We start from the raw sequence: 14705 nt of genomic DNA, 5'->3' as shown, positions 1-14705 counted from the left end.
CAGGCTCATTAGGCGACCCACCCGGAAAAAACTATAGACCCTGGCTGACCAATGGGCTATTTACAAGAGAGCACAGGTACCAAAAAAGGAAAATTCCACATGTTCCCATAACTCCTCACCTTCCCCCCCCTTAACTAGAGCCCCTCACCACTGCCTCCTGCCAGTCTCTCTTCTGCTCTCCTGCCTGCTGCCCCCCTGCCGGGTACCCAATAAACCTCTATCTCCTTTGTTCTGCCTCTGGTGAATTCTTTCACTGCCCATGCTGCCAGGCTCTAGTGTCTACCTAGAATTCTCTACTACAGGCATATTTGCTTCCTCTTTATAATTAACAAACAATTTGCAGGAACATGCTTTAGGACCGTGTATATATTCTATTCTCTAAAACATCCATGGATAGTTTTTGCCGAAATCAATTCTTCCTTTTTTTTTTTTTTTTTTAAGATTTTATTTATTTGCCAGAGAGAGAGAGAGGGAGAGTACACACAAGCAGGCAGAGAGGCAGGCAGAGGCAGTGAAAGAAGCAGGCTCCCTGCCAAGCAAGGAGCCAGATGCGGAACTTGATCCCAGGACCCTGGAATCATGACCTGAGCCAAAGGCAGCGGCTTAACCAACTGAGCCACCCAGGCGTCCCCAAATCAATTCTTTCGACAGTGATTGCAAAAGAATGATTTTCAAAACTTTTTCTCTCTACATTTCTCTGTTACATTTTTGACACCTGAAAAAGTTCATCATCACTAGCCATCAGGGAGATTCAAATTAAAACCACAATGAGATACCACCTTACACCAGTTAGAATGGCCAAAATTAGCAAGACAGAAAACAACGTGTGTTGGAGAGGATGTGGAGAAAATGGAACCCTCTTACACGGTTGGTGGGAATGAAACCTGGTGCAGCCACTTTGGAGAACAGTGTGGAGATTCCTTAAGAAATTAAAAATAGAGGGGCGCCTGGGTGGCTCAGTTGGTTGGACGACTGCCTTCGGCTCAGGTCATGATCCTGGAGTCCCGGGATCGAGTCCCACATCAGGCTCCCAGCTCCATGGGAAGTCTGCTTCTCCCTCTGACCTTCTCCCCTCTCATGTTCTCTCTCACTGTCTCTCTTTCAAATAAATAAATAAAATCTTTAAAAAAAAAAAAGAAATTAAAAATAGAGCTTCCCTATAACCCTGCAATTGCACTACTGGGTATTTACCCCAAAGATACAGATGTCGTGAAAAGAAGGGTCTTCTGTACCCCAATGTTTATAGCAGCAATGGCCACGGTCGCCAAACTGTGGAAAGAACCAAGGTGCCTTTCAACGGACGAATGGATAAGGAAGATGTGGTCCATATACACCATGGAGTATTATGCCTCCATCAGAAAGGACGAATACCCAACTTTTGTAGCAACATGGACGGGACTGGAAGAGATTATGCTGAGTGAAATAAGTCAAGCAGAGAGAGTCAATTATCATATGGTTTCACTTATTTGTGGAGCATAACAAATAACATGGAGGACACAGGGAGATGGAGAGGAGAAGGGAGTTGAGGGAAATTGGAAGGGGAGGTGAACCATGAGAGACTATGGACTCTGAAAAACAACCTGAGGGTTTTGAAGGGGTGGGGGTGGGAGGTTGGGGGAACCAGGTGGTGGGTATTAGGGAGGGCAAGTATTGCATGGAGCACTGGGTGTGGTACATAAACAATGAATTCTGTTATGCTGAAAAGAAATTATAAATAAATAAATAAATAAATAAATAAATGCAAAAAAAAACTATTACATTTTTGAGTATGTAAGAAATTTAGCTATGTAAAAGTACTACTAGCATTTTAAATTATTAAAATACTTTCTCATAGGAAATATGGTCTATTCAACAATTCAATAATGACCTTCAAACCCCACTCAGAATTTAAAAAATTAAATGTCTTGACAGCAATTCTGTTTTATGTCTCCCTTGTTATTAATTACTAATCATTCATTCACCCGAGGTCAAAGACAGTCAGCATTAAATTTTGTCTTTTGCAGCTGCTAAAAAAGATAATGCCACATAAAGCCACAATCATATAAGAAAAGTGTTCTGATTACGGGAACTAACTGGCAACTGGGGCCGAGGTAATGGCCTTTCTTACACTCAGTTGAAATATGTCTCTTTGTAACAAGATTTTTCTAACAATTAACAGGATCCAACTAAAAGCTGGCTTCTTTGTGAATTGTCTAGTCCAGGCTGGAAGCTGGCAAAGAGCATTTAAATGGGGAGGTGGGACTTCATAGCCTTTCAGTAATACTTTCTACCCCCTAAAAGCTCATGATTCTAGAATGGATACCTAAACAGTCCATGGCAGACTCTCATAATACTGAAGGTTTCTAAAGCAGAAATGGATTAGTCACACAGCAAATAAAGAAAAATATGAAGATGCATTTAATGGGTATAAAGAATAAAAAGGACATTTCAATTTTTGGTGTGCCTGTTTCATATAGGCAAGAAATGTGTTTGTAGTACAGGTCCTATAGAAACCTCAAGGCCAGTACATTGTTGTATCAAAAAGTGAACGACTAACCAAAAATTATTATTGAGAGGGATCATAATTTCAGATGAGGAAAGTGGGCTCGTTTTACAAAGATAAGTACTCTTGGGGCGCCTGGCTGGCTAAGGCAGAGGAGCATGGGACAGCTGATCTCGGGGTCACAAGTTCGAGCTCCATGTTGGTTATAGAAAGTGCTTAAATTAAAAATTTATTAAAAAAAGAAAAAAGAATAGTACTCATTTAAAATGATTCCTGGGGCGCCTGGGTGGCTCAGTGGGTTAAGCCGCTGCCTTCGGCTCAAGTCATGATCTCAGGGTCCTGGGATCGAGTCCCGCATCGGGCTCTCTGCTCAGCAGGGAGCCTGTTTCCCTCTCTCTCTCTGCCTGCCTCTCCGTCTACTTGTGATTTCTCTCTGTCAAATAAATAAATAAAATCTTTAAAAAAAAATAAAATAAAATGATTCCTGGGGCGCCTGACTGGATAGTCAGTTAACAACCAAACTCTTGATTTCGGCTCAGGTCGTGATCTCAGGGTTGTGGGATCAAGCCCCGCATCGGCTCTGTGCTCAGCACGGGGTCTGCTTGTTCCTATTCCTCCGCTCTCCCCCTTCCCCTCTCACTCTCTCTCTAAAATAAAGAAAATCTTTTAAAAATAAAATAAAATATAATGATTCCCTAAGAGTACTCTTACCATGATGAGCACTGACTAGTATATAGAATTATTGAATCACCAAATATTGTACACCTGAAACTAATATAACACTGTGCGTTAATTGTAGTGGAATTTAAAAAAGAAAAGAAAATGATTCTCAAATGATGCCAACAAACCAGGGATATAATATACGACATGGGCCAAAAATAAAGATTTCGCAGTTTTGATATACAGATGATCATTGAAGCCATGAAAGTAAAGTCACCCAAGGAGAACATTAGAGTGACAAAATAAAAGGACCAAGAGCAACCCAGAGGAATCCTAATATGTAGAACTTGGGAGAAAGTGGAGTCCTTATGAACAGTTCAGAGACACAAGGAAACCCAGGAGAATGTACCAAGGGCCAGGAATATTTTAAGAGGGGTGTTTGCGGAGTGCCAAGTACTACCAGGAAGTCACGAAAAATAAGAACTGAAAAATGGTCCACTGGACTTCAGGATCATTCAAGAACTTGTCAAAAATCACTTTCCATGGGATACAACAGAGAAAACAGGAGACACCAGTGTGAACATCCCTTCCGGGAATAAGCTCTGAGAGGGAGGAGAGTGACTGGAAGGAAGAAGAGGGCAAGGGAAGGCTTTTCTTCCAGAGGGAAGGAAAAACCAGTCACAAAGGGCCATGTTAGACAACAGGACAATTCTGAATATGAACTCTATGTTACACAATATTAATCCACCAACACTATATTTTTTTCAGAGTGATACAGTTATATAAAAGAAGATCCCTGTTTTTAGGACACTCATGCTGAAGTATATGGAGGTTAATATCCTACTGTCTACAACTTACTTTCAAATGAAGAGGGAGACAGAAGGAGAGAGGGAGACAGAAAATGGTAAAATGTTGACAGAGTAGTGAATCTCAGTGAAGAGATGTGGGTGCTGTCTGTATTCGCCTTTCATCTTCTCTCTGGAGGTTTGCAGTTTTTAAAAATAAGTTGGGGGTAAAGCAAAACAGAATGGCAGGAGGAAAAAAGTATCTCCAAATCAAAAGGAAAGGAAAAAAGAGGAAAGACACTTGAGCGTGTTAGAATGTTGATAAGGTGGGGCGCCTGGGTGGCTCAGTCAGTTAAGGGACTGACTCTTGACTTTGGCTCAAGTCATGATCTCAGTGTGGTGAGATCCAGCCCTGCATTAAGCCTACATCAGGCTCCGCACTGGGCAGGGAGCTATTTAAGATTCTCTCTCTCCCTCTCCCTCTGCTCCTTCTCCCATTCCGTACCCCACTAGCAGTGCTTTCTTTCTCTCTCAAAAGAAAGAAAGAAAGAAAGAAAGAAAGAAAGAAAGAAAAAAAGAAAGAAAGTAGGTTAATGGGGTGACAGCTAAGGGAGCAAGCAAGAGAAGTAGAAGCGGGAAATCAATGCCCCCCCATCTCTCCACATGCACTTGCAGCTATAGAGCATTCTGATGGACTTTTGTGTGGCAAGAATTTTAAAGAGCATCTTATCTAATGTCCCATTTCACTGAGGAAAACAAGGGAGAACCCAACTCACAGGGATTTCTGCTATACCCCAGAATGCCAGGAAAGACTGCTTGATGGCAGTTATAAAGGAAAATCCTCCAACAATAATAAGAATGGCAAGGGCCCCTTTAAAATTTCAGAAAAATTTTTGGAGAACAACAAAGATAAAGGAAACAAGGTCATTCATTGTTTTTCCATGAAGGTCCCAAGTTTAATATACAGCACTGTAAAGGACTTAACTTTGGGACTGAGAACGTAGGGGATCAGGAGCTGAGGGTAGATCTCTCAGGTAACTGTGAATGGCTTGAACATTAGATTTTTAAACAAATAAATGAACTAGATGTTATTCCAGGAATTAAAGAAATACTTGGTTTACTAACAAGTGAAAATAAATATTTTTAAAAGAACAAATATTTTTTAAAAGAACAATCTCCATTAGAGAAAATTTCCATTTTTCATAGCTTAGAGCATCAAAGCCAAAAGCCTTTGTAGGCTCCTCAGCACTTAGGGAAAATAAATAAATGCATTTCTAAATGGTCTCAAGGGAAGAAATAAAAGGGGATAAATCATCGTGTTCTCACAGTGCTCCATGGGGAAAAAAAAAGTGCAATAGATTATTAGTTCAAAATACATAAATATAAAATCTTAAGTATAAAGTGAAGTTCAGGAGAATGAAATTGCAATGTTTAATTTCTATTTCTGGATAAATTCCAATTTTACAAGTCAGGGCAGCATATTAAGAAAAGTATGGGCTTCGAAATCTGTCAGAGCCAGTTCTAATGCAGGTCAACTAGTACATGACTTTGGGCAGTTCTTTAATCTAAGACTCAGTTTCCTCATCTAGAAAAGGAGACTAATCAAAGCTTCCTCCAAGAGTTGTTATTTGTTTGTTTAATATTTTATTTCTTTATTTGAGAGTGAGAGAGTGCAAGTGGGGGCAGGGAGAAGGATGAGCAGACACCCCCAGAGTGTGGAGCCCAACAACATAGGGCTCCATCACAGGACCCTGAGATCATGACCTGAGCTGATACCAAGAGTCGAACGTTTAACCAACTGAGCCCACCCAGGTGCCCCAGAGCTTCCTCCAAGAGTTTTGTAGAGAAATAGAAATAATGAATGTAATAGGCACGCAATATAAATGATAGCTATGATTTTTCTCTTCCCTGTTGCATATCACAAAAGAAGCAAAATAACAATAATAATATAACATGGATGCTACTTCTCTACCTGAAAATAGATAGCCCCACAAGAAGGGGATAGCCTCAGTTTTGTATGTAGGCACTTTTTCTCAAAAATGCCATGACAGGGGAACCCGGGTGGCTCAGTCAGTAAAGCATCCAACTCTTGATTTCCACTCAGGTCAGGATCTCAGGGTTGTGGGATCAAGCCCTGCTCCACACTCAGTGGAATGTCTATTTAAGGACTCTCTCTCCCTCTCCTTCTGCCCCTCCCCCATTTGCTCACATGTGCGTGCATGCGCACTCTGTCTCTCTCTCAAATAAATATGTTTTTTAAAAATGCCATGATACTCTAGAGGTAGAGTTTTGTATTGGTTCTGAATGACCAAAGTGGGGGCAAAAGCTGTTCACACCAGTCAGACCAGGAGAAACAGGAAGTAAGCCCTAAGCCCAGCTGTGCCCCTTACTAGCTATGCATTCTTAAGCAAATCACTTTGCCTCTCAAAGCCTCCATTTCCTTGGTTACAAATTGAGAACAATCCGTCACAGTTTGTGAAGACCAAAGTATATGAAAGGGCCTGTAGAAGTATAAAAGCACTATGCAAATAAAAGCTACTTTATATGAGTAAATTTAATTAAAGTTTCCAAGAGCAGCAACATTGGGAGGCACCGTAAAAGGGTGTAATGGTTGACAGCAAAAAAACAAACAAAAAATAACAACAACAACAAAAGAAAACAAAGAAACCACAAAAACACAACACTGTACTTAGAACTTTCTGGGTTCAAAGCCCAACTCTGGCAGTGATTACTAATATGACCTTGACAAATACTTACCTCGCTGAGCATGTTTTCAATTAAACAAAAAAGAAATAATATTTTACTTAGGTTTATTGCAAGGATTAAATAAAAAGTATACAGGATCTTTTGAACACTCCCTAGCATGTAGTTAGTAATCAGGAAATACTATTATTTTTCTATCAAAAGCTTTCAAAACATTTGTAACCCCTGACACAGTAAGTTCACGTCTAATCATCTGAATGTGGGAATAATCCAAAGTAAGGAAAAAGCTATACAAAGAAATTCTCCCAGGTATTGTCTATATCAGTTAAAAAGAAAAAAATGTTCAATATTAGAGGAATAATTAAGACTATGACGGTCTATCCATTAAGCAAAATGTTTAGTAATGGTTAAAATGTTATTTACAAAGCATTTATAACACCTTGATAAATGTTTATATAATAATGTCTTAGTGCCAAAAGTGAGGCTACAAGAAATTAATATTTAGGATGATCAGAAATCTATACTATAAAAAAAAGAAAGAAAGAAAGAAAAAGAAAGAAATTACCAAAATGTTAACAGTTATTGTCTGGGTAGACATACTGGGTAGTAGAAATGATGAATATTATTCCAACTGCTTTTCTATATTTTATAATATTTCTAAATGAGAAAAACTTTCATTAAAAAAACTGTATTTTACAATATTTCTAAATGAGAAAAACTTTATTTACTTACATGTAAATAACATTGCTTCAGTTTTCAGCAGGTTTATTGAAATCATAATAAACATTGACATATTCACAAGAGATGGTGGAAGAATAAATAGAACTATAAGGGAATATTCTAACAAGAATATGCTAATACATTAAATAGCTTAGATGAAATAGGCAAATTCCTAGAAGCACACAAACTACTAAAAATGAATCAAGAAGAAACAGAAACTCTGAATAGACCTATAACAAAAGTAGAATAAGTAATCAAAAAACTACCCACAAAGATAGGCCCGTGCTCAGTTTCACTGATGAATTCTACCAAACATTTAAAGAATACCAATTCTTCACAAACTCTTCTAAAATGTGAAAGAAAAGACTTTGCAACTCATTCTATGAACCTAGTATTACCCTGATAGCAAACCCACACAAACTCATCACATGAAAACTATGGACCAGTATCTCTTATGAATACAGATGCAAAAATCCAAAACAAAGCTCTAACAAACTGAATCCAGCAACATATAAAAAATATTATACACCACGACCAAGAGGAATTTATCCCAGGAATGCCAAGTCGATTGAACATCTAAAATTCAATTAACTTATCATAGAATAAAGGGCAAAAACTACATGATCATTTTAATACATGCAGAGAAAGCATTTGACAAAATTAAACACCACTTTTTTTTTTTTTAAGATATAATTTATTTGAGAGAGAGAGAACACGCAAGTTGGGGGGAAGGGCAGAGGGAGAGGGAGAAACAGATTCCCTAATGAGTGGGGAGCCCAACTTGGGGCTCAATCCCAGGACCCTGGGATCATGACCTGAGCTGAAGACAGAGGCTTTGACCCACCAAGCCACCCAGGTGCCCGACCACTTCTTAATTAAAAAAAAAACAAAAAACTGATAAACTAGGAATAGGAATTAATTTCCTCAACCTGATAAAGGGCATCTTGGAAAAAAAACCACAGCTTATATCACACTAAAGGTGAAAGATTGAATGTCTTCTCCCTATGATCAGGAACAAGACAAGGATGTGTATTCATGAATTTCTCTATTTAACACAAAGAGAGGTCTATCAGGATAATTATGCAAGAAAATGAAATAAAAAGTATAGAATAGAAAGGAAGAAGTAAAACTATATTAGCAGGTAACATAGTTTGTAAACAGAAGATCCTAAAGAATCAACCAAAATATTGGGATACAAGATCAATATACAGCTATCAATTGTTTTCTATATACTTGCAATGAGTAATCCAAAAATGAAATTAAGAAAATAATTCCATTTTTAACAGTATTAAAAACAATGAAAATACTTAGAGTAAATTTAACAAAAGAAGGGTATAACTTAAATTCTGAATGCTACAAAACCCTGTTGAAAGAAATTAAAGACCTAAACAACTGGGAAGACATTCCATATTCATGGATCAGATAATTTAACGGTTAAACTGGCAATACTCCCCAAATGGATCTACAGATTCAGTGCAATCCTCGTCAACATTCCAGATGGCTTCTTCTGAGAAACTGAGAAACTGATCCTAAAATTCATATGGAAATACAAGGGAATCAAGAAGCCAAAACAATCTTGCAAAAGAGAAAACAAAGTTGAAGGACTCAGACTCCCAATTTCAAAACCTTCTATAAAATACAGTAATCAAGACAGTGTGGCATAAGGATAGACCTATAGATCAATGAAATAATATTCAGAGTCCAGAAATAAACCCTCATATCTATAGTCAATTGATTTTTAAATTTTTTTTTAAAAGATTGTATTTATTTATTTGACAGAGAGAGAGAGAGATCACAAGTAGGCAGAGAGGCAGGCAGAGAGAGAAGGACAAGCAGGCTCCCTGCTGAGCAGAGAGCCCGATGCATGGGCTCCATCCCAGGACCCTGAGATCATGACCTAAGCCGAAGGCAGAGGCTTAACCCACTGAGACACCCAGGCGTCCCAAGTCAACTGATTTTTGACAAGAGTGCCAAGACCATTCAATAGAGAAAGAATAGTCTTTTTAACAAATGGTACTGCAATGACTGGATGTCCAGGTGCAAAGAATAATTCTGTTCCTCATACCATATACAAAAACTAACACAAAATGAATCAAAAACCTAAATGTAAGAGTTAAAAATACAAAAGTTTTAGAAAAAAAACACAGCCATAAATAATCTTGGTTGGGCAATGGATTCTTTGGCATGATGCCAAAAGCATAAGCAACCAAGAAAAAATAAATTGGACTTCATCAAAATTAAAAACCTTTCTGCTTCAAAGGACACCATCAAGAAAGTGAGAAAACAGCCCTCTAAAAGAAAGAAAACATTTGCAAATCATATATTTGATCAAGAACTTGTAACTGGAATATATAAAGGAAATTCTCACAACAAAATAATATAAAAATGAATAACTAAAAATAGACAGATGATCTAAATAGACATTTTTCCAAAGATCTGCAAATGGCTAATACACACAGGACAAAACGCTCAATATCATTAGTCATTAGGGAAATGCAAATGAAAACCCTAAATGAACTACGATTTCTTACCCAACAGGATGGGTGTAATCAAAAGGACAGACAATAACAAGTGTTACGAAGGATGTGGAAAAAATGGAACCATCACACACTGCTGGTGGAAATGAAGAATGGTGTAGACACTTGGGAAAACTGTAGTTTCTCAAAATGTTAAACATTGAGCTACCATATGACACAGCAATTATACTCCTAGGTATATACCCAAGAGCACCAAAAATACGTGTATACACTCTAATGCGTACATGAATGTTCATAATAGCATGGTTCACAATAGTAAAAAAGTAGAAACAACCCAAATGTCCATCAATTGATGAATAGATGAATACGACGTGGCATATTCCTACAATACTATTTAGAGATGAAAAGGAATGAAATTCTGATTCATGTTACAACATGAACTTTCAAAACATTATGCTGAATGAAAGAATTCAGGCAGAAAAGACTCCATGTGGCCTTGATTACATTGATATGAAATGTCCAGAAAAGCTTATATCTGTAGAGACAGACAGTAGATTAGTGATTGCCTAGGGCTGGGGAGGTAATGGGTAGGGGAGTCACTGCTAATGGTTTGGGGGAGGGATGTGAAAATCTTCTAAAATTGCTAGTGGTGATGGTTTTACAGCTCTGTGAATATTCTAAAAACCAATGAATTTTATGGTTTAAACCGGTGAATCGTGGCCTGTGAATTATAGCTCCATAAAACTGCTCTTTTAAGAAAGTGATCCAGGAAAAGAGGTGGCATTTCCTCAAAGAGTTAAACAAAAAATTGCCATATGACCAGGCATTTTCAGTCCTAGGTGTATATCCCTCAAGAATTGAATACGGGAATTCTAAACAAGTACACATATGCCCATGTTCATAGCCGCACTATTCCCAGTAGTTGAACAGGTTGAAAACAACTCAAATGTCCATCACCAAATGAATCGATAAATAAAATGTGGTCTATACCCACAAGGGAATACTATTCAGCCTTGAAAAGGAATGAAGTATGAGAGATGCTACAACATGCATGAACCCCAAAAACATGTCAAGTGAAAGGCGGCAGGGGTTACATTGTACATGATTTCATTTACCTATTCACCTATTCCATCCAGAATGGACAAATTCACAGAGATAGAACACAACAGTGGCCGTGGCCAGGGGCGGAAAGGAGAGGAAAATCAGGAGAAACTGTCTAATAGCTAAGGGCAAGTTTTGGTTTGGAGTGATGGAAATGTTTGGAACTGGACTAGAAGGGGTGGTTATACAACTTTGTGAATGAACAAAATGTCACTGAAAACTTCCCTCTACAATGATTAATTTTGTGCTACGTGCATTTCACCTTGGTAAATTAAAAGAAAAACCCATCCCCAAATCTAAGGCAATATTTTCCATTTACCTGCAACATTTTAAAAGTTGAGAAGTATTTCAAAAAGAGAAACCTTACTTTTACAAGTTGGGCGTGGCTTTTTTTTTTTTTTTTTTTTGGTAACCTGAGAAATTTGGCTAAATTTCAAGAATCTTGGATAATCCTAGATATAAAAAGAATATTACTCCCTTTTCTCTTTTATAATAAATTATTACCATGGAATTAGCTCAGTTGCAGCTTTGGAAAGATTTACAGATTTGAAAGAGTTAGTGCATCTCTCCTGTGTCTCCAAAGTGGGAGATGAGCTTTGCTAACTTACCAGCATCAGTCAGCTGGGAGGCAGAATGGCACTTGATTCCCAAGAGAAAACATCACACGCTAATTAGTATAGAATACCCTGCACCCTAACTGTCCATCTTAAGCCTGAGTGCACTTCCTAAAACAAGATGTGGAGTAGAATATGGGAAAATTATCCATAAGCTAGATACGAAAAGAAGGAGGTTTAAGAGAGAATTATTCACATAATCAACCCAGTTTATTTTTACTTTTATCTGCTTGTGGAGACTCTGTCTCTTAAACACTCAAGTGAGTTGTAGCTCGATTTCAGTAGGTATGAGAAAGAACTTCAGGACGAAATAAACAAGGAAATATTTAAGCCTCTAATTATATGGGGGTTGTGGAATTTAGAAACAACACACTTTTTCGGAAGCCGATGATCTTGAGTTTCCCAAATTCTACCTGCAACAGTCTAAAAATGTGGGGGCAAATCTCATAAAGTTCTGTGTTGAATAGCTGTAAAAAATAATCCGATCACTGAGTTACAAAATCTAATAAAAAGTCAATGATGCTGCTAAACACCACAGAGGTTTGGATATAGCTACTTATAAGCATATTGAACAAACAGAAATTTCCAGAGGCTTTCTTATTCCCTGCCACTGGGTTTGAAATTCACATTTTTATACTGTACATTCTCAGCTGAAATCAAATCAAACATAAGCTCTTTCTTAGATAATACTTTATGGTACATCCTAAATTCAAAGCCACATCTTCCTAAAGGTAGTTTCCCGCGTTCTGCCAACATTCAGCCTTCAGCTGGAGTGACAGCGCCTTGTGCACAAGCGCACGGGGGCGGCTGGAGAAGCGAGTGACTTCCCTGGGAAAGGGGAGAGGGCGAAGCTGGCTCACTCTCTCTTGGCCATTCCAGAAAACGGGCACCCCCCACCTCCCACTGGCACTCACCTTTTTCAGATTTCCTGTCTTTCGTTGACGACGAAGTCCCACAGCCCATGTCTTCTAAATCATGTGTGCTCATGAATTGAACTTCTCATTCCGAAACAGAGTGTGAAAAGTGCCTCCCTTTATGCTGCGAGGAGCCCCTCCTAGCTGATCCACCTCAGGCATAGATCCTGATGAGGAAGACACAGGCGGGAGGTGGGGGGGGGAGGAAAGCACCCGTTAACAGCAAGGTATCTAAGGGCTGCCGAGCAGGATTCATTTTATGCTTCTTCTCAACTGCTGTTCATCATGTGATGTGGAAAGTGATCAGACATAATCTAATGCGGTTCATTTTCCAGAACACAGCAGCAGCCGCCGAGCAGCTATAGATTGCTTTTTCTGCTACACGTAAACTATCTTTTCCCCAAGTCAAGGTTAGATCAAGGTCTGTATAAATGCTGTATAAAATAAAGCACTGAAAACAGAAAGGAAAACAGAAATGTAAGAGCATAGGATTTTCTAATGGAAACAGGGAATGGGATATGGAGGACCTGATAGAAGTTAACCGTTTGGGCTGTAAGCACAAAATAATTAAATCTATCTAGGCTTTTAAAAACACAGATTGGAGACAGACTATGACAAAACAACATGTTTGAACAACTCTGCCAAAATTCAAATCGAAGTGACTTCCTCAACACTATTTCTCAGAATCAGCTGGAGAGCTTGTTTTTATAAAGGAGGCTCCAGGCCTCCCCCCACCCCCCAGACTAAGGTGCCACAATGGGGGAAGGGGGCCAAGTGCCCTTTTTGTTTGTTTGTATTATTTTCTTCCTTTTTTTTTTTTTTTTTCAGTAAACTCTACGCCCGAAGAGGGCTTGACCTCACAACCTGAGATCAAGAGTCCAGTGGGCCCTTTTTAAATAAGCTGTCTATGTGATTCTGAGACAACCTCCGCTCCCAGGTCTATCCTCACACTCGCTGGTTGAAACTGCTCAACTGGATTTTAGTATTCTACCTCGTGGCTTTGGGAGTGATGTTTCCTTTATTTTGTATTGCTCCAAATCAGCCTGATCTAATCTATTTGCATTTCATGATAGGAACAAAGTCAGAGAACAACTGATTGGACGCTACCAAAGTGTCCTTTTGGTAGGGTCGTTTCTCCATTAGCAGTACACTAAAAGCCTCAAAACTATGACTCAACTAAAGAAAGAGAAAAAATAAAATGAGCGAAATATTTGAATTATGGGAATACCATTCAAACAATAATAACCTTAATATACAGATATTTTGATCAGAGCTAGACCTGATTCTTTTATGTATGGTATGAATTAACCCTCCTAAATGTTGAGTTATCTCCAAATTTGACAGGCCTCTCTATCATATCTTTCTTACCTACATAATGGGTAAAAAATGTTGACAAGGTCCGCTCCGAGGGCACAACAGCCGCTGGAGCCTTCCATTCCAACCCATTCTCCAGGGTCACTACAGGGCCCTTTCATTCACACTCTCAGCATATTTGTGCAGCTAGGTAGTAAATCCACCTGTCATAACATCCTGGGAAATTCTGCTAAATATTTTCATGAAATTAATTACATCCATTAACACCTCGGCTATCCCAGCCCCCAGAAGAAGAAAGTGAAGAAGGGGAGGAGGGAAAAAAGGAGGAAATCAGTTGGGCAGGACTTTTAATAACAGAATCACAAAAGTTGAAAGGTGAGAGAGACCTTTAAAATTGCCTGGAATTTACACAAAGTACAAGGAAGTCAAGCAACTTACCTAAAGTCGTATAGAGAAATTGGTTATCAAACCTTGTTGCCTCTTACCATAGCCGGGGGAGCTTTTAAAACTCCCAGTGCTCAGCCAGCACTGCATTAAGGGAGACTGAGGCCTGGATCCCAGCCCCAGAGATTCTGATGTAACTGGTACTGGGTGGGGGGTTGGGCATCAAGATTTTTAAGAACTCCCCAGATGATTCTAACATGTAGCCACATTCGACAGTCTTTAATAGTGACAGTATTGGAGCAAACCCATGATGACACCTAAGGATCATCACATTTTCCTCTGCAGGCTCTGACTCCATCTGTTTGGAACAGAATTTTTCCAAAGGTCATGTCAGGCTTATAAAGCAGTGGTTTCTGGCCTCTCTTCTTTTCTCATTTTTGAAATCTGGGCAGTATTTACCTATCACCTGCCTTCTCTCTGTACTCAGAAGTGTCTTTTTTTTTTTTTTTAAGATTCTATCCATTTATTTAGAAACAGGGCTGGAGGAGAGA

At 38.8% G+C, this 14705-nt stretch overlaps 1 protein-coding gene across 2 annotated transcripts in view; it reads right to left on the bottom strand.

Moving 5' to 3' along the window:
- Positions 1 to 14705, bottom strand: part of PPEF1 (protein phosphatase with EF-hand domain 1) — a 112487-nt gene that overhangs the window by 84324 nt on the left and 13458 nt on the right. For both annotated transcript variants that reach the window (XM_045089348.1, XM_045089347.1), the window contains exon 5: positions 12457 to 12623. In XM_045089348.1, the coding sequence (XP_044945283.1) occupies positions 12457 to 12529 (73 nt within the window). In that variant the 5' untranslated portion in view covers positions 12530 to 12623. The remainder of the gene's footprint in view (positions 1 to 12456; positions 12624 to 14705) is intronic.

This window comes from Mustela putorius, unplaced genomic scaffold, assembly GCF_011764305.1.
Source record: "Mustela putorius furo isolate JIRA1106 unplaced genomic scaffold, ASM1176430v1.1 tig00003836_pilon_pilon_pilon, whole genome shotgun sequence".
Lineage (NCBI taxonomy): Eukaryota > Metazoa > Chordata > Mammalia > Carnivora > Mustelidae > Mustela > Mustela putorius.
This window is presented reverse-complemented; position numbering and strand designations above follow the sequence as displayed.